The sequence below is a fragment of the Saccopteryx leptura genome, chromosome 3 (assembly GCF_036850995.1).
Source record: "Saccopteryx leptura isolate mSacLep1 chromosome 3, mSacLep1_pri_phased_curated, whole genome shotgun sequence".
NCBI lineage: Eukaryota > Metazoa > Chordata > Mammalia > Chiroptera > Emballonuridae > Saccopteryx > Saccopteryx leptura.
This window is the reverse complement of record NC_089505.1, coordinates 174,859,810-174,878,583: the sequence shown is the minus strand read 5'-3', so window position 1 is coordinate 174,878,583 and position 18,774 is coordinate 174,859,810. Positions and strand designations below refer to the sequence as shown.

Genomic DNA, 18,774 nt, shown 5'->3' with positions numbered 1-18,774 from the left:
TTTCTCCTTATTTAAACCTCTTAGGTGTTCACTATTTCAAAAGAACTGGTGCCTCGAGTCCTGTCCAAGGTGGTGGAAGCGGTTTCTGAGGAGCTGAACAGACTCATGCAGTGTGTGTCATCCTTCAGCAAGCATGGGGCCTTGCAGGTACCAAAGTCATCCAGTCCCACATCAGACCTTCGCCTTATTTACACATACAGGTGCATTTGTAGTCATCAGTCCTAAGATATACAGACAAGTTTTCAGTTGTTTGTTTTTGATGGGCCTGCTGATTGAAGTCCACATGGTCTCTCCTGCATAAACCACACCAGCCATTCCTTGTCTACAAGTTCCAGAGTTTCTGTGTCTTCAGAGCAGTGCAAGGCCTAACGACTCTGGTGAAATTGTATATATCTCATTTTGTATCATGGATTTTCCGCTGTATTGCGGGATTTTGTGGTACATAGGTATTTTTATAAATTTATTATTTTAATTATTTTTGCAGTAAAATAAGCATTTTTTAGCCTAAATTGAAAACAATATAAAAATATTAATTAAAACATTAAAAGAATATTTTTTTAATAAATAAATTTTTATTAATTTTAATGGGGTGACATCAATAAATCAGGGTACATATATTCAAAGAAAACATGTCCAGGTTATCTTGTCATTCAATTATGTTGCATACTCATCACCCAAAGTCAGATTGTCCCCCGTCTCCTTCTATCTAGTTTTCTTTGTGCCCCTCCCCCTCCTCCTCTCCCTCCTTCCCTCCCCCCGCCCCCCCCCCCACCACACTCTTGTCCATGTCTCTTAGTCTCGTTTTTATGTCCCACCAATGTATGGAATCCTGCACTTCTTGGTTTTTTCTGATTTACTTATTTCACTCCGTATAATGTTGTCAAGATCCCACCATTTTGTTGTAAGTGATCCGATGTCATCATTTCTTATGGCTGAATAGTATACCATGGTGTATATGTGCCACATCTTCTTTATCCAGTCTTCTATTTTTTTTACAGTGATTAAAGCCTTTAAGCAAACTCTTGGCCAATACAGCAAGAATCCATAAAAGAGTAGTGTCCTTAACATGTTCACCAAGTCCAAGTTGGCCCCAACACCATGCCAAATCCCTGAAAAATGCAACCCAACCCCAGTTCAGTCTGTTAGGAGCTGTCCCAAAGAGCAAGAGTCCAGGAAAAGTCCGCATAGCACTGGAATTGTTGTCACAATTCTATACTTTGCAGCTCACATCCAAGTCCCAATGACCGCTGCTTCTAGCTGGTAATGATTCAGATAGACTGGAAAAGCCATCTGCAGTATGTATGGAGATGGAGCTTCTGTTCTCCTCTGCCAGTCTCGGTGTGGCTTCTTCAGTGTTCCTTGGTTGAAGAGTCCTCTTAGTTTAGTCCAAAGTTGGTTTTTCCAGATGATAGTTCTTAAAATTATTTTGTAATCCACTTTGGTTCTGGGAGGTGGATGTTGGTACGTCCGCCTACTCCAGCGCCCTCTTGTCTTCCTCAAAACATTAAAAGAATATTAAATCGAAATAAAATATGTAGCATACAGCAGAAGAACAAGGAAGGTATCCCAGAGAGCAAAAGGCAAGAGCTACAAGTTGTGTGTACGCACTGCTTAAATCTCTGGTTGGCTCCTAAGCTATATATGCTTGGCCAGACTGCACTACAGCCAGCCCAGTTACGCCTAAAAGAACTGAAGTAAGAGTTATAATGCTGCCCAAGAGGCAAGTGTTTTGAGTTTTAGTTTAAATAAACTGCTTGCCAAAATTAGCAAAACAAAATCAGCACTCATCAGTGGCATATTACAGAACCCAGCTTCTCTACAGCATAATGTACACTGTGTCCAAGATGCAATCCAAATTTATTGAAAGTACCAGCAGAACAAAACAAGAATACAATGGCCCATTTTCAATAGAAAGACAATCAACTGAGAGCCTTCAGATGGCCCCATTGTTAGAATTCAGAGACGAGTTTTAAAGCAGTTGTGTTCAGTGAAATAAGGGCGACTATGCTCAAATGAATGAAGAGATAAGAAATCTCAGCATAAAAAAAGAAACCTTAAGAGAGGAACTAAATGGAAATTCTGGAATAGAAAAAAATAATATATGTGTATATGAATTTTTTTTACAGTCCATTAGATCAGAATAACTACAGAATAGAGAAGACAAAAGAAAAAGTCAGTGAATTTGTAGATCAATAGAAATTAATCCCATATGAAAAACAGAGAAAAGAATTATTGGGGGGAAATTAACAGAACTCTAGGGACCGCAAAGGCAATGTCAAAATGCCTAGCATACACTGAGTTCAATTTCCAGAACAGTTAGAATGGCCAGTCAACCCATGAAAGGATGGTCAGCATCATCACTTGGCTCTCTCACACATTGTTGGGAGTGTAAATCATACTTTGGGAAAAACTCTTGCAGTTTCTTTGAAACCTAAACATACACATCTCCTGTGACCTAGCCATTCCAATCCTAGGTATTTAACCAAAGGAACTAAAAATATATATTCATGAAAAAAACATAAGAATGCTCATATCAGTTTTCTTTATAATGGCCTAAAACTGGAAACAACCCAGGTGCCCATCAATGGAATAAACAAACAAACTGTTGTATGTTCATCTAGAACCGGGGTCCCCAAACTTTTTACACAGGGGGCCAGTTCACTGTCCCTCAGACCGTTGGAGGGCCGGACTGTAAAAAAAAACTATGAACAAATCCCCATGCACACTGCACATGTCTTATTTTAAAGTAAAAAACAAAACGGGAACAAATACAATATTTAAAATAAAGAACAAGTAAACTTAAATCAACAAACTGACCAGTATTTCAATGGGAACTATGCTCCTCTCACTGAACACCAATGAAAGAGATGCCCCTTCCAGAAGTGCTGCGAGGGCCGGATAAATGGCCTCAGGGGGCTGCATGTGGCCCGCGGGCCGTAGTTTGGGGACCCCTGATCTAGAACATACTATTCAACATTGAGGACAGACTACTGGTACCCCCCGATCAATCTCAGGAGCTTTAAGCTGAAGAAAGGAAGCCTTAGAGTAAAACACACGTCACTATATCTGTTTCTAATCGGCGATAGAAAAAGTTCTCAGGAAGTGCTTACCTCTGGGTAGTTGTGATTCAATGGGATGGACCTAAAGGAGCTTCATAGGGTGATGGTTCTCTCCCTTGAATATATGTTTTCATTGCTCAGGTTTATGTATCAGAACTCATCAAATGTTACACTATAAGATTTGTCCTTTGTGGCTCTGGCCAGTTGGCTCAGTGGATAGTGTTGGCCCAGCATACAGACATCCCGGTTTGATTCCTGGACAGGGCACACATGAGAAGCGACCATCTGTTTCTCTTTCTCTCCCTCTCCCCTCCCCCCCACCATTTTTTTTTTCTTTTCTCCTCTCACAACCAGTGGCTCCATTGGTTCAAGTACCAGCCCCAGATGCTGAGGATAGCTCAGTTGGTCCAAGCATTGGCCTCAGGCACTGAGGATTGCTCAGTTGATTTTAGCATCAGCCCCAGAGGAGGGTTGCTGGTGGATCCCCGTCGGGGTGCACTCTGTCTCGCTATCTCCCCTCCCCTCTCACTTAAAAAAATAAAAATAAAAATATTTGTCCATTGTGTAGAATGTAAATTTTAACTAAAAAAAAAAAAAAAAAAAGAATTAAAACTGTCTACTATAGTTAATCATGCATGGTGAAGTACATCAAAACAATGTGATGGGTTTATGGTTGGATAGATAAATGACAGTGCTAGTAAGTGTTAATGGTAGAGACTGTGGGTTTATGCGTATTCAATGTAAAATTCTTTCAACGTCTATATACATTTGAATCAGCTGGAGAACTTTTTCCGTATGCAGCAAGTCTTCATAAACATTTGTTTTGTTCAACGCCCCTGAACTGGAATAAGTTGGTTGAAAAATAATGATCTTCCTTGTTTTTATTAATCTTTCCCAATAGCTCACTGTTATTTCAGTGTTTAAATTAGAAGTGTTTATGGTCTTCATTTAGAAGTTTGGTGATGTTTTTTTTATAACTGTAAACTCTTTTTTCCAGCAATTAGCCTGCAGTAAAATTGATTTTGTTATACATCATTTCTCTTAAAGTCACAATTTCCAAGAACCTGTCGATGACATTAAATGAGGATTTCCTCTTCACATATCCAGGAGACTATCGGCCACTGTGACTATTCAACCTCTAATACTTGATACTTCCAAGGAACCTGGCAGACGTTTTTTCATTTTGAAAATGTTCAAATGATTATAACTGCCCTGCTTTGCTCTTTCCCTTTGAAAATGCCTTTTTGATGTCCTTTTGAGTAGATAACTCTGAGAAAAACTACAGATTGATCTTTAATAGTCATTAACATCAAAGGTCAATGCATCAGTCTTCAAAACCTTCCTGACACGCAGTTTAGAGAGGAGCGGAGTGACAGTTTGGTGATTTTAGCTGATCTTTTAGCATGATTTTTTTTGGCATACAGTTTTTTGTATACTATAGAAATAACTATAACTTTTACAATTGGCATAATTCATAGGTTAATTAAAACACCTTGTTTGACTGAAATTTCTACATGAAGATTACTTTTACAGTGATTTATTTAATCCTAAAATATTCACCTAAAAGTGCTACCTTATTTTTACTCTTCGATATTTTTCATTGTAGGTATGATTTTTACATAAACTAGAGTATAAACAATAAAGGTAAATTGTCATAGATAGGCTCTCTAGTTACAAACTATTTTTCAGGCTTATGAAACAGTGAAAAATGAAACCAAACAATTACTTTTCAAACAGAAAAGTTTCACTGAATATACTGTACCTTTTATAAATCAGTTTTTATCCAGATTGATTACAGAATTTCTAATTAACTCTGATTTAAAGAACTAGCCATGTCCTTTATGATTGTTTTACATTTCATGCACTCCTGCAGAATCATGTCCTGAACATCACCCACACTATGGGCACCTGAGTCGAAGGTGGCAGCTGTGGGCTTTCTCATCAGAGGTTCTTTTAGAACTGAGGAAAACTGATCTGTGTGTAAAGTCACACTTCAAGCTTGCAAACATGTGTAAACTTTAGGTATAGCTTTTCTGTCATTAAACTTTGCCCTGTCCGGTTGGCTCAGTGGTAGAGCATTGGCCTGGCACGTGGATGTCCTGGGTTCAATTTCCATCAGGGCACACAGGAAAAGCAACCATCTACATCTGCACCCCTCCCCCTCTCGCTTCTCTCTCTAGCTCTTTCTTCCCCTTCCAACTGCCAGCCATGACTCTGTTGGAGCCCCAGGCACTGAGTATGGCTCCATGGCCTTCATCTTAGGGCCTAAAATAGCTTGGTTGCTAAGCAACAGAGCAACGGCCCCAGGTGGGCAGAGCATTGTCCTATAGGGGGTTTGCCGGGTAGGTCCCAGTCCAGGCACATACAGGAGTCTGTCTCTCTGCCTCCCCACTTCTCACTTAAGAAAAAATAAAAATAAAGTTTTGTGCAGGTATAATTCATATACCACACAAATATATAAAAAGAGTATACAACTCAGTGATATTTTTTTTACTATGTTCACAAAGTTTTGTAATCATCACCAAAATCAATTTATGAAGAAGGCCTCTGTGAACATTCATTTATAAGTTTTTTGTGGACATATGTTTTCATTTCTTTCAGTTATACAGTGTGTCCGTAAAGTCATGTGCACTTTTGACCGGTCACAGGAAAGCAACAAAAGATGATAGAAATGTGAAATTTGCACCAAATAAAAGGAAAACTCTCCCAGTTTCATACCTATTCAGTGCAGTTCGATGTGGGCTCACGCACAGATTTTTTAGGGCTCCTTAAGTAGCTATCCCGTATAGCCTCTACAGACTCGTCACTGACTGATGGCCTACCAGAATGGAGTTTCTCCACCAAACTGCCGGTTTCCTTCAACTGCTTATCCCACCGGGTAATGTTATTTCTATGTGGTAACGCTTTGTTATAAACGTGCCGATATTCACATTGCACTTTGGTCACAGATTCGAATTTAGCGAGCCACAGAACACACTGAACTTTCCTCTGTACTGTCCACATCTCGACTGGCATGGCCGTGGGCTGCTCCACTGTATACACGGTGTTACATCATCATCTGCACATGCGCACATGCTGCCACATCATCCTACAGAAGCTGGGAGGGTTTTCCTTTTATTTGGTGCAGATTTCACATTTCTGTCATCTTTTGTTGCTTTCCTGTGACCAGTCACTTGACTTTCCTACCAGCATGTATGAAAAAATTCCAGGTCCTGTACATTTTTGCCAATAAATGTTACTGTCTGTCAGATTATAGCCATTCTCAGGTAGGAGAAGTGGTGTCTCATTCTTTTCACTTTCTTGATGGTTTCCTTTTGAGTATAGAATGTTTTAATTTTGATGAAGTTCAATTTATCTATTTTTTCTTTTATTCTTATACTTTGATGTCATTTCTAAGAAGGCTTCCCAGCCCAACATCACAAAGATTTACTCCTGATTTATACTAGCGTTTTATAATTTTATTGCTTACATTTAGGTCTCTTTTGAATTAATTTTAGTATTAAGGACAGTATCTAATTTCAGTCTTTTACATAAGAATATCCAGTTATTTCAGCCTCATTGTTGAAGAGATTGTTCTTTGCCCATTCACTGGTCTCCCTTGTCAAAAATCAGTTGATCATAAATGTAAAGGTTTATTTCTGGACACTCAATTCTATTTTGTTGACCTACATGTCTGTCCATATACCAGTTTCACACTGTCTTGATTATTGTAGCTTTGTAGTAAGTTTTGACTTCAGAAAGCGTGAATTTTTCCAACTGTGTTATTCTTTTTCACAATTGTTTTGTCTGTTTGGAGTCAACTTGTCAATTTTTGTTTTTAAAAAATCTGATTGTAATTTTACTAGGCATCATATTGAATCTGTAGAGCTTTAGCTTAGCCTTTGAGATTAAAGTCAGTATGGCTAGAAGGTTCAGGTGTAAGGAAGTAAGCCAACCCACTTCCTTAAATCTGTGGAGGAAAAGAATTTGAGGACAGTGTTTCCAACTTTCCTTCCTCTCACAAGCAGATGGAAAGGAAAATTATGAGGTAGGTAGTAAATGCAGACTGTTGGGAAATCCTTGTGTAGTCCATACCTTTCATAGCAAGATATCTAGCTCCCTGCATTCACACAGTCATATTTGACTATAAATTAATTTTCAGTCAACGGAAATTTTGTCATAGCCTATTTCTTTGGTCTGTTTTCAAGTCTGTTCATAACTAGTAATCACATGGGTAGAAGTAACCTTATGCCTGTAGTATTCTGTCAACACAATAAACTGGCTGGAAACTGTCCCCCTTACAACCTATTTCTGCTTGATCATTGTCAGAGATCCTTATTGTCACTTTGTCCTTTTTTCATTTTTAGGCGAGGCTTGAAATCTGTGCTTTGAGGGATACTGTAGCTGTTTACCTGACACCTGAAAGCAAGTGAGATGCTAAATGTTCTTGTTCTGGAGTGCTTCATTAAAAATAAAGCTTGCCTTTCTAACATGTGAAGTCCTTTGTAAAGATAACTGATCAGAGGGAATTTTTGTGATATTGTGACATGAAAATGTTTACATTTGATCAAATTTTTTCATTTAAAAGCATGCATACACATAATATAAACTATAATAGATTCCTAAGAGACAGGTTCTTTAGAGCATAATATAAAGGAAAAAAGATTTAGTGTGTGTGTGTATATATATGTGTGTGTGGCAGAGAGAGACAGAGAGAGGGACAGATAGGGACAGACAGACCAGGAGGGAGATGAGAAGCATCAATTCTTCGTTGCGGCGCCTTAGTTGTTCATTGATTGCTTTCTCATATGTGCCTTGACCAGGGGGCTACAGCAGACTGAGTGACCCCTTACTCAAGTCAGCGATCTTGGGCTTCAAGCCAGCAACCTTTGGGCTCAAGCCAACGACCATGGGGTCATGTTTGTGATCCCACGCTCAAGCCATATTAGCCCACGCTCAAGCGGTGACCTCAGGGTTTTAAATCTGGGTCCTCCGTGTCCCAGTCCAATGCTCTCTCTGCTGCACCACTATCTGGTCAGGCAATTTAGTATAATTTTATGTTTTTCATTCTATAAGATAATTTATTCTCATAAATGATGTAGCAAAGTATTACATTCTCCTTTAAAAAAAAGAAGAACTGAGTCTATCCACAGCAGACTTTGAAGGACAGTTCAAGCACTGTAATTATCAGCATAAGAGGAAGCCTTGTGGTTTCTCTGAAAATTTTTGTAGTGGAAATTTGATGATAAGTTTTAGCTGTTTTGAATGAAAGTCAGGATTTCCTATCATTGAAATATCAGTAGGTGAACTGAAACAGCACTACTTACTTTGACAAACTTGTTTACACCAGTGGCAACATTACCTAGGAAATTTTGGGTTATACTGTTAATGTGCACAAGAAGCCAAGTAGTATACAAATAAAATGTTTAAGGATATTTTGTGCAATATACTTATTCATGTATTTTTAGCTTTTGATAGCTTGACTTGTGCCATCATTCTCACTATTAAATCTGAAAGGCCCCTTAACTTTTTTCCTAAAAAAGTTAGCTTCGTATTCTTATTCATCATGGCTGGCCAGAAGCCATTTCTAAATAATTCCCATGTTAATTATTTAACCACACCTTTTCCCAGTCACTGTTTTTCTGCACAAAGCACTAAGTAACAGATGATAGAAAGTGTTCCTTCCACATTTGATGTGTATGTGTGCCATGTGTAGGTACCTATGTATTTATTCTCACTAACTTAACCTTTCATAACCTGAGTTCCTCATTATAAAAGAAATATAGTAATACTTTCTAGGCAAATCTTTGGGGAAATTAAATGAAAAAATATGTCAAGTCACCTTCTAAACTATTGATGCACTACAAATAGGTGGTATCATAACTTATAATGTAATAGCATCATAATTGTTTTGATTAATTGAGAAGAGGTTTACAAGAAACAAGATGCTTGTGGAGATATGGCAGAGACTTGCCTCAACATAAGGATAAAGTGGGGGGGGGGCAATTTCATATTGTGGGGGAGCTAAGTGTGCTCACAAGCTGTAATGCATCCCCACACTCACACTTGTCTCCACCAGGAGTAACTGAAGCCTTATAGTGCCAGTTTTTATGACTCCATTGGGACTTAGCAGTCTCTCTATACCAGGGGTTGGGAACCTTTGGCTCACGAGCCAGATGTGGCTCTTATGATGGCTGTATCTGGCTTGCAGACAAATCTTTAATAAAAAAATAATGTTAAAAATATAAAACATTCTCATGTATTACAATCCATTCATTTTCTACCGCTCATGTTCATGGTTGCCGGTGGCTAGAGCCAATCACAGCTGTCCTTCAGGACAACACCAAATTTTTATTGGATAATGCATAACGTACACGGGTCGTTGTATGGCTCTCATGGAATTACATTTTAAAATATGTACTGTTAGCCCTGGCCGGTTGGCTCAGCGGTAGAGCGTCGGCCTGGCGTGAGGGGGACCCGGGTTCGATTCCCGGCCAGGGCACATAGGAGAAGCGCCCATTTGCTTCTCCACCCCCCCCCCCTCCTTCCTCTCTGTCTCTCTCTTCCCCTCCCACAGCCAAGGCTCCATTGGAGCAAAGATGGCCCGGGCGCTGGGGATGGCTCCTTGGCCTCTGCCCCAGGCGCTAGAGTGGCTGTGGTCGCGGCAGAGCGACGCCCCGGAGGGGCAGAGCGTCGCCCCCTGGTGGGCGTGCCGGGTGGATCCCGGTCAGGCGCATGCGGGAGTCTGTCTGACTGTCTCTCCCCGTTTCCAGCTTCAGAAAAATACAAAAAAAAAAAAATGTACCGTTAATGGCTCTCTCAGCCAAAAAGGTTTCCGACCCCTGCTCTATATGTTGTTAGGATACCTGCTCCTAGGTTGAGAAATACTGCTCAAAAGTTACTTCCTGGTATACTGATGAGGATGCTTTTACTATACAAAATCAAAGACCACTTTAAAGTCATGAATAATTACATTTATTTCTTCATCTCTGTCAATTGTTTCTTAGTGTATGGTCCAAGTTAGTACCAAATAATCTCCCCTAAAATGCTTTTCATTTCATTTAGTAATTTTTCTGGTATACTTTCTACATTAACAAGTTAAATGTATCAAATTGGTGCTTTTAAAATTACTCTTTTTCATGAAATGAGATAATATTAAATTTTATATATCATTATCCTACAAATTTTTAAAATAATAATAGCTGAATTTTATAAAACACTATGTTCAGTTATTATAAGATTTTGGCTGTAAGTCGGGCCCTGTACACAAAACTGTTCCCATTTGTGTAATCTTGTACAAGATCACGTTTCTACTTCATTTCCTTCCTTTCTTACCAGTTGCTTTATCTAGAGTTCAGTTTTGTTTTGGAAGTAAAGACTTTAAAAACTTAAATGTCTACATTAGGTTTTCATCTACCACAAGTAGCATGCTTTTATAAAATTCAGTTTCTACTTTAGCTTTTCCAGTTATGTTCCATTCCTAGGTGAATTTTTTACTCTGCTCCTACAAAGCCTCTGGTAACTCTGCCCTCACTTGAACATTTTCTATTGTTTTTCACTTTTACTTTTTCTCATTTCTACATGTTGCACAGGTTTATACTACTAGTTTTTTATTTAAAATACACTTAAGAATTCTTTATGATGCTCTAATTCCTCATAGAAACATAAAATGTTTATAAATGTTGCTGCTTACATTTCAGGTCTAGTTTTAAACAGGCTCTGGAAGCCCTGCCTCAGCTTTCCAGTGGAGCAGACAAAAAGTAAGTGCTGTGTGCCCTTCTCAGGGGCCAGGGAGGTGTCTTGAACCAGATTCTGTTACGTAAAAGTGCTGTTTTTATAAATAATGATTTGGATTTAAGGAGGTGCAGTACTTAATAGCTCTTAATAGTATGCATTATGCTAGCTATGCCTTGCTTGTCTCTCAAGTGACAGTAAGGGAAAACCTTACTGTTGGACTTTTGACAGTTTAGAAATTAGTTCTTTTCTTGTTTTAAGTAAACAGTATAGAAGATGTCATAAGAAAGTTTATTTTGACTTATTTATTCAACTATATCATTGTCTTAAATTTTTAAGACTACTTAGGGAAATGTAAAAGAAGATAGCGTAGTAAAATGCAGAGCACAGTGATTTCTTTCCTTTGAGTAGCTTGGCAATGTACAGCTTTGTGCTCTAAGTAATACCTATAAAGTATTAAGGAAGAGTAGATTTATAAATATGATACCGTAAAATTATATATGTTTCACTAATACTGTACTGATTGTCTCAGTCACTTCAAACTTTGGTACTCATAGGACAAGAAATTCTGACCTGAGACAAAATCAAGGCCAGGTTAATTTAACCAGTGCCCAGCCTGTCCTCAACCTGAGGCAGCAGAAACATAGATTTTTGCTACTTCACCAACATGGAGACCTGGGCTGGGTTGGGAAGAAAGGGTAGCAGACAGTTCTTTTGCTTGCATGTCCCTAATGGTCAAAAGGGTGGCTGTACTAACAGTGCTTGCACCTATAGCCCTGTTTGCCCTTCTCCTACTTCTTTCTCACACTAACCTTTTCATTTCTTTAAAATAAAAATTTTCAGGCCCTGGCCAGGTAGTTCAGTGGATAAAGTGTCCATCTGGCACACCAGAGGTTGCAGGTTCAATCCCCATCAGAGCAGGGCACATATGAGAAGCAATCAATGAGTGCACAGCTAAATGGAACACCTAAGAGAAACGAGTCGACGCTTCTCTCCCTCCTTTTCTCCCTTCCCCTCAAATCCATGGAAATTTTTTTAATTAAAAAAACTTATGTTCATAATAAAAATATGTTCATAAATATACAATAAATATGTTCATTAATATAATAAATATGTTCATAACTAATGAATATGTTTATAAATATAAAAATACATTTTAAAATATGAAAACAATTACTATTATTTTTAACATTCAGAACATGGCTTAAAAGGCTAGTGCTTTTTGAGGGGAAGTCAAGAACAACAGCCACCCTGCTATAGTCCTGGATGGGGACTGTTATTTTAGATCTAGTATTGGAACAGTGTTCTAATATTGAGCATTGTTAAACCATGAAATAATCTCTTGACGTCAGTACCAGTGAGCCCACTTGGTTGCTTCATCTGAACCAGATAAATCTAAGATTGCTTTTGGCCCTAAAATGTTATGGACATTTCAGACAAGTTAAGGAAACAGATTGAGTTATCAAATAGTAGCGTGATTTGCCCACTGGAGTTGGAAGTAACCCTGCTCTTCTGGTGCTTAATTCACCACTTTAGTTTACCACTTGTCAATATTTGTCGAAGACAAAAATGTAAAATAAGAGAAACAGATATTAGACAGATCATGGCGCACAGGTGGGCGCAAAGGGAAAGTGGCTTAGAAGGGGTAGCACAAGAGAGTCAGGAAGAGGAGGGGCCCAGTCCGCATCCAGTTATGGAGTTGTTAAGCTGCTGAGATGTTTGTCAACATTTATAGAACTGTATGTCAAAAAGAGTACATTTTAGTGTATATAAATTTTTGAAAAGTGAAGAAAATGTACAGGTGCAAACAATCTGTTTTAGGGAGGAATCTAATCTCGCTGATAGAAACAGGAGGGAGATTTTTATATAGAAACATAAATATGTATCTTCGCTCTTCGTAACTTCTGTAAGGGCTTTGTTTCTGTTACTGAGTTAAGAATCCATAGGTAAATAAAGCAGCTGGCTCCCTGCATGTTTTCTTCTGTGAGATTGTAAAATGATCTGTGTTTCTTGCAGGTCACTGGAAGAGCTGCTGAACAAGTTCAAGAGTAGCATGCACTTGCAGCTCGCCTGTTTCCAAGCTGCTTCTTCAACCATGATGAAAACATAAATACCTGTACCTCCAAAATAGGGGCAATCCAAAGATAAAAGTAATAAAATTACTGTTTCTTAAGTGCTGTAAGGGTATTTGCATATAAAGCATTAGGTTTGCAATTTCTCTCTCTTTTTCCCCTGAGTTAGTAGCTTAGAAAGATGTTGGTTATGTTTTATTTCAACCAAAATACCCTTATTTGAAATTCCCAAGCAGTATTTGTTTTGTCATTTTTATTATATTAGGTCCCATATGACTATATATATGATATTATTTTTCCCCCTTAACTAAATGTTTCATGGTCAATGCTGCAGGAAGAATTACTATTACAGGAGTGTTTTTGAGATGACATGTGATATATACTGAAGCATTTTTCAGTGTCTCACCTACTAATATTTTAACATCAGTGGCTTCCAGGACACAAGGATAGATTGGTAAGAAGAGATTTGGAAAGTTACATTTAGACATCTTTGGAGCTTTAAGTCCTAACCAAACAGCTGTACTTAAAAACTTTATTTCATACCAATAGCTCCAACTTTCCTTATTGGAGTAGATCTTTAGAAAATCTGTGATCTGCATTTGAAAAATGTTCTGTTTGGGGTGATTATTTGTGGTCCAGATGTCCATTTGCTGCCTAATTTTTGTTTTTCATAGCCCAAAACATTAAATATCTTGTCAATGTAGTTTTCTTTTTTTGTCTCACTCCTTTTTTAATGTCACTGTATGTCAGTGTCTTGGCTGTTCCTGTGCACCCCATTATGTGTGGTGGGGCTGGAATGCCCTGTAGGTGCTGTTTGGAACTGCTGCAGTCTTCAGTGTCTACTACGGGACAAACCAGGCCCACAGCTGTCTGCTCCGTCCCCTCGGGCAGCTCCTTTTCTCTCCCCTTCTCACCCGCTGATGTATCTCGCCCCATTGCTGAGAGAACGCTGCTCCTCAGAGGCTATTTCCTGAGGTAGTGAAGGTAGGTGCTCCTCATTCAGGGGTGGGAAGAGCTGTTGATGCGCCACGGCCATTTGTTCAGGTCATGGTAGGTCTTCCACGTTAACCCCCACCACACTCCCATCATGCATCACTTCAGGACACTGAATAACTGCAGTCTGTGTGTCAGGGTTTTCACAGAATCTCCTTTTTTTATGCTGAAATTAATATCTTTGTTAATACAACTAATTTTAAAGTACATTCTAGCTGTATACAGTATCCATTATTTGAGTAAGTCAGTGTCATGTTTGTTCATATGATATATGGGGGGGGGGAATCATAGTAACTAGAAGTGAAAGTTTAGTCTTTTATGAATGTGCTTGATATACAAAATATTGTGTCTCTTAAGCATATTAACCACTATACCTAACATGACTATGGATTAAATTACAAAACTACAATCCTGAATATTTGTGTTATTTTAAATATATAGTATAGAGCATTCGGCCAATAAAGAATGTATCTTCAGTAGAAGATGCAATTTAGCTGACATTTATTCCCTAAGCATCTGTATTTCAATATTTCCATTAGCTATATAACTTTTTATCAGTCTAATTTTAACACTCAGAATAAATAAATTCCAGTTTACCTTATGTTTGTTTCATCATTGGCAGAAAGCATTTATCAGGTGTCCTGTTAATTCTCCACTTGGGGCCTTCCCAATATGCTAGGCACTGCACTAAATTATCACTTCGCACTCCCAACAGCTTTATGAAAACATTATGATTGAAATCATATGGTACTTGTCTTTCTGACTGGCTTATTTCACTTACCATAATGCTCTCAGCAGGTCCATCCATGCTGTCACAAAAGGTTAAGATACCCTTTTAATGGCCATATAGTATTCCACTGTGTAAACATACCATAGTTTTTTTATCTACTCATCTACTGATGGGCACTTGGGTTGTTTCCAATGTCAATTTTAAAACAAAACATTATGAGCTAGGTGGTATTATATTTGTTTCACAGATGAGGTAATTAAGGCTTCAAGAGGGGTAGGCAACTTCTCTAAGACGACAAAGCTGGAAAGGGCAGGATCTGTGTCACACTTAGAGTTGTCTGGCTTCATTGCCCCTTAACATAATCACGGCCAGTTTTTCCTTCAAGCAGAACATGCTTTCTGCTGTTCCTCCTCCAGTGACATAGCTAAGAGAAGCATATAAATGCAAGAGGATAATAAAATTTAAGCAAAATAGGAACAGGTGAGTGCTTTTATAGCTCAGAGTAGACACATAAAAACCCCACACTGAAATAAGGTGGTTCAAGCACTGCTATTCCAGCAAGTCAAGGGGACTTCTTGGAAGAAAGGGGAATTTTAAGAGCTGCTTAAGGTACAAAAGAACAATTTAGTAGTTAAGAGGAAATGTCTGAATATAATGTAGGAAGAAATCTGAGAGACTTGGAACAAATTTACAAAGAGGTAGCTGAGAAAAAAATGTAAGTTACTCAAAGGTGCTTGCTTTCACACGCCGGTAGTGCTAGGGTTTAGCACATCCTTGTCCATGTGGTCAGCCTAGCTTCATGTCATTTAGCAAAGTTTAGCTCACTTCAGTGCTGAAAAGTATTAGAAATAATTTGGTTTTACTAAGACTTTCAGTATCAGTGTACCATTACAGTGGCATGTTCTAGAAATGATGCCAGCATTACGAAACAAGCATCATTGCAGTAGGCACAACTCCCTGAGTCACTGTCCTGTTGCTGTCACCCTGGCATGCAGTTTTCTTAAAGGGGATGAACAGGGAAGATTACATCTTATTGAATAATTCTAGACTTTGAGAAAGAGGGTCATGTTTGTTTCATGATTATGGGGGTGGAATGTTTATTAGTTGCAGAAGGATATTATAATGGGTTTTCTGAAAATAAGAACTTAGCAGCTTTTAAATAAAAATTAGGTTTCTAAAATAAGTAAACTATTTTATTTAATGTATGTTTAAATAATTATGCTTTACTATAGACCGAAACTTGCTTATATTTTGTCATTAAACATTTACCTACCGATACTATAATAAAGGTTTTCATATGGATTTATAAATGCTCTGAAAATATAAAAGATATACAGAATACTTGACACATGTACTGCAATTAGAGCAGCGGTTTTACTTTTAGTTTTGCTTTAAATGCAGGTTGCATATTTTTATAGTCACACTTTTTGTGTACTGATATCATCTCATTTTCTACTCACTTATGTTTTCTTTTTCTTTTTTTTTTTGAAGTGAGGGGAGAGGAGATAGTGAGACAGACTCCCACATGCACCCCAACTGGGATTTACCCAGCAACCCCATCTGGAACCTATGCTGGAATCAGCCGAGCTATTTTTAGTGCCTAAGGCTGACCTGCTTAGACCAGCACCCAGGTTGACATTCAACCCAATTGAGCCACTGGCTGCAGGAGGGGAAGAGGGAGAGAAGGGGAAGCAGAAGGGGAAGAGAAGCAATTGGTCGCTTCTCTTCTGTGCCCTGACTGGGAATCGAACCTGGGATGTTCATAGGCCAAGCCGACACTCGATTCATTGAACCGCTGGCCAGGGCATCCAATTTAGTTTTATTATATGTATCACTGAAAGCCTTTTGTACTAGCTAGGTTATAAATACATAACAATGAATATTTTACAATTGGAATCTGGGTGTTTGGGTTACCTGCTTTCTAAAGCCATCCACTCTTAACTCTTTTTAGCTGATCTGGTTCTTTTGATTTTGATGTCTCTGTCTTAACAGGTCTTCCTACAGCAGATGAGAACTTAACTCTTTTGTTGCCTCTACCACACCCACACTTCCCTTGACCTTTCCACCAAGTACGTTCATTTTGGTTTGACCATAATTCAGTGTTCAATTTAGTGTACCTATGTAAATGCCATTTGGTGCTAAGCCAGTAATATACTAAATATTTTTTGTATGTTCCTATTGTACTTTTTATATGTCCTATGCTTTCTATGTATTTTACACTCATTCTAGAACTTCTTCAAACCAAGTTATGCAAATGTCCTTACACTATGTTCAAACACTTAGGTAGTTCATCAAGTTTATTTTGAGCAATCTCACCCACAGCTGCCCAGTTTGGACTGGTGTTCTCTAGGTCAGCCTCATGCCTGTAATTTTGGGATCTCCTGTCAGTATTATCGCCCTGGAGTTTTTTTCTGGCTGCCTCCCTTCTGTGTTGGACCAGTTGCTTTTGTGTCCCATGCTATTCTCTTTATTCATTTGTTCCCTCATTGATATAACTTAACCTCTGGTAACTTTCTCAGAAAAGAGTATATGGGAAGTAAAAATTTTGAGAACTTGAATATATGATGAAAATCTTTGTGATTGCTTGGCTGGATATAGAATTCTAGGTTAGAAATTACTTTTCCTCAGAATTCTCAAGCCTTCCCACTGTTGTTCTCCAATGTCTTTTTGTCTCTGTTTATACAACCTTCTCCTTTTCCCAATTTTCTGAAAGTTCATAATGTTCTAGGTGTAATGCCTTTATATTGTTAGTGATAAGTCTAATGTCTAGATTCTGGGAGTTTTTCTTTAATTATTTCTTTGAATCCCTCTACTCCTGTTTTTTTCTTTATCTTTATTAGTTGAATCTTCTATGCTGGTCCTTCATAAATGTTTTAAAATATTTTCCTCATGTTTTATCTCTTTTCTCTTTATTCTTTCTTTTTTTTTTAATTTTTTTTAATTTTATTTTTATTTTATTTATTTATTTTAGAAAGGAGAGAGAGAGGGAGAGAGACAGAGAAGGGGGGAGGAGCAGGAAGCATCAACTCCCATATGTGCCTTGACCAGGCAAGCCCAGGGTTTCGAACCGGCAACCTCAGCATTTCCAGGTCGACACTTTATCCACTGCGCCACCACAGGTCAGGCTCTACTTTCTGAGAAACTTCCTCACATTTATCATACAACCTTTCTGTTGGATTTTTCGTTTCTGCTGGTTTGTTTGTTTTTTTAATTTAGAAGAAGTTTTTTCTTCTCCGAATAGTCTTTTATTGAGTGCTTTTTATTTCTTATTTCTCTGGGATTAATAATACTCCTTTAGAAGTTTTCTTTTTTGTATAGTATACAACTTGCCTTATTCTTTTGTCTTTGATATTAGAATAATTGTCATAGCCTTCTTCAAATTTCTTGCAATCTTTGGATACCTATTCATACTCATCAATAGAGCACCAAAAGCTGGGTAGCAGTGTAAGCTCCATGTAGTACGTGGGTCTTATAACTGAGCTTCAGTTTGGGTAGGATGGATGGCCCTTTCCATTGAGGAGTTCCTAACATTATTATATTTACGAAATTTTCCTGGGCTGCTAAGATTCTGTAGAGACTAGAGAGTGTTCTTTCAATCTTGTGCCTTCTGGAAGGAAGAAGAGGAAGAAGGCTTGGAATATTGTTTTTGTGAGGATAGTACCCTTGCTCTCAACTGAATTTGGTATCCCATGGCCTTCTGCCTTTATCCCTTTTGGAGAACAAAGATCTGGTCTTCTCCTGGAGTGGAAAAATCAAGAGCATTGCCCAGCTGTGTGGGAAGGAAGAGACCTGGGAACCTCTGGCTGTTGCTTAAACAGTCTTTAAACTGATTATTTGGTTTTAGCCTGAACTTTATCCCCATTTCCAGAACTTCCCTTATTATGAGTTCTTGAGCCTTTTGGGAATTTTGCAGTATAGACTAGATTGTAGCTTTGTTGTACATACTGCCGGTTTAGGCTCCCATGTTTTTTGTTGTTGTTGTTTTGGGGTGTTTTTTTTGTATTTTTCTGAAGTTGGAAACAGGGAGACAGTCAGACAGACACCCGCATGCGTCCGACCGGGATCCACCCAGCATGCCCACCAGGGAGCAATGCTCTGCCCATCTGGGGTGTCGCTCTGGTGCAACCCGAGCCATTCTAGCGCCTGAGGCAGAGACCATAGAACCAACCTCAGCGCCCGGGACAACTTTGCTCCAATGGAGCCTTGG

At 38.5% G+C, this 18,774-nt stretch overlaps 1 protein-coding gene across 4 annotated transcripts in view; it reads left to right on the top strand.

Moving 5' to 3' along the window:
* EXOC2 (exocyst complex component 2) overlaps window positions 1–14,421 on the top strand; it is a 386,269-nt gene extending 371,848 nt beyond the window's left edge. For all 4 annotated transcript variants that reach the window (XM_066376909.1, XM_066376910.1, XM_066376908.1 and 1 more), the window contains 4 exons: window positions 25–147; window positions 7,406–7,467; window positions 10,739–10,798; window positions 12,789–14,421. In XM_066376909.1, the coding sequence (XP_066233006.1) occupies window positions 25–147; window positions 7,406–7,467; window positions 10,739–10,798; window positions 12,789–12,882 (339 nt within the window). In that variant the 3' untranslated portion in view covers window positions 12,883–14,421. The remainder of the gene's footprint in view (window positions 1–24; window positions 148–7,405; window positions 7,468–10,738; window positions 10,799–12,788) is intronic.
* The last annotated feature ends 4,353 nt before the right edge of the window (window positions 14,422–18,774 follow it).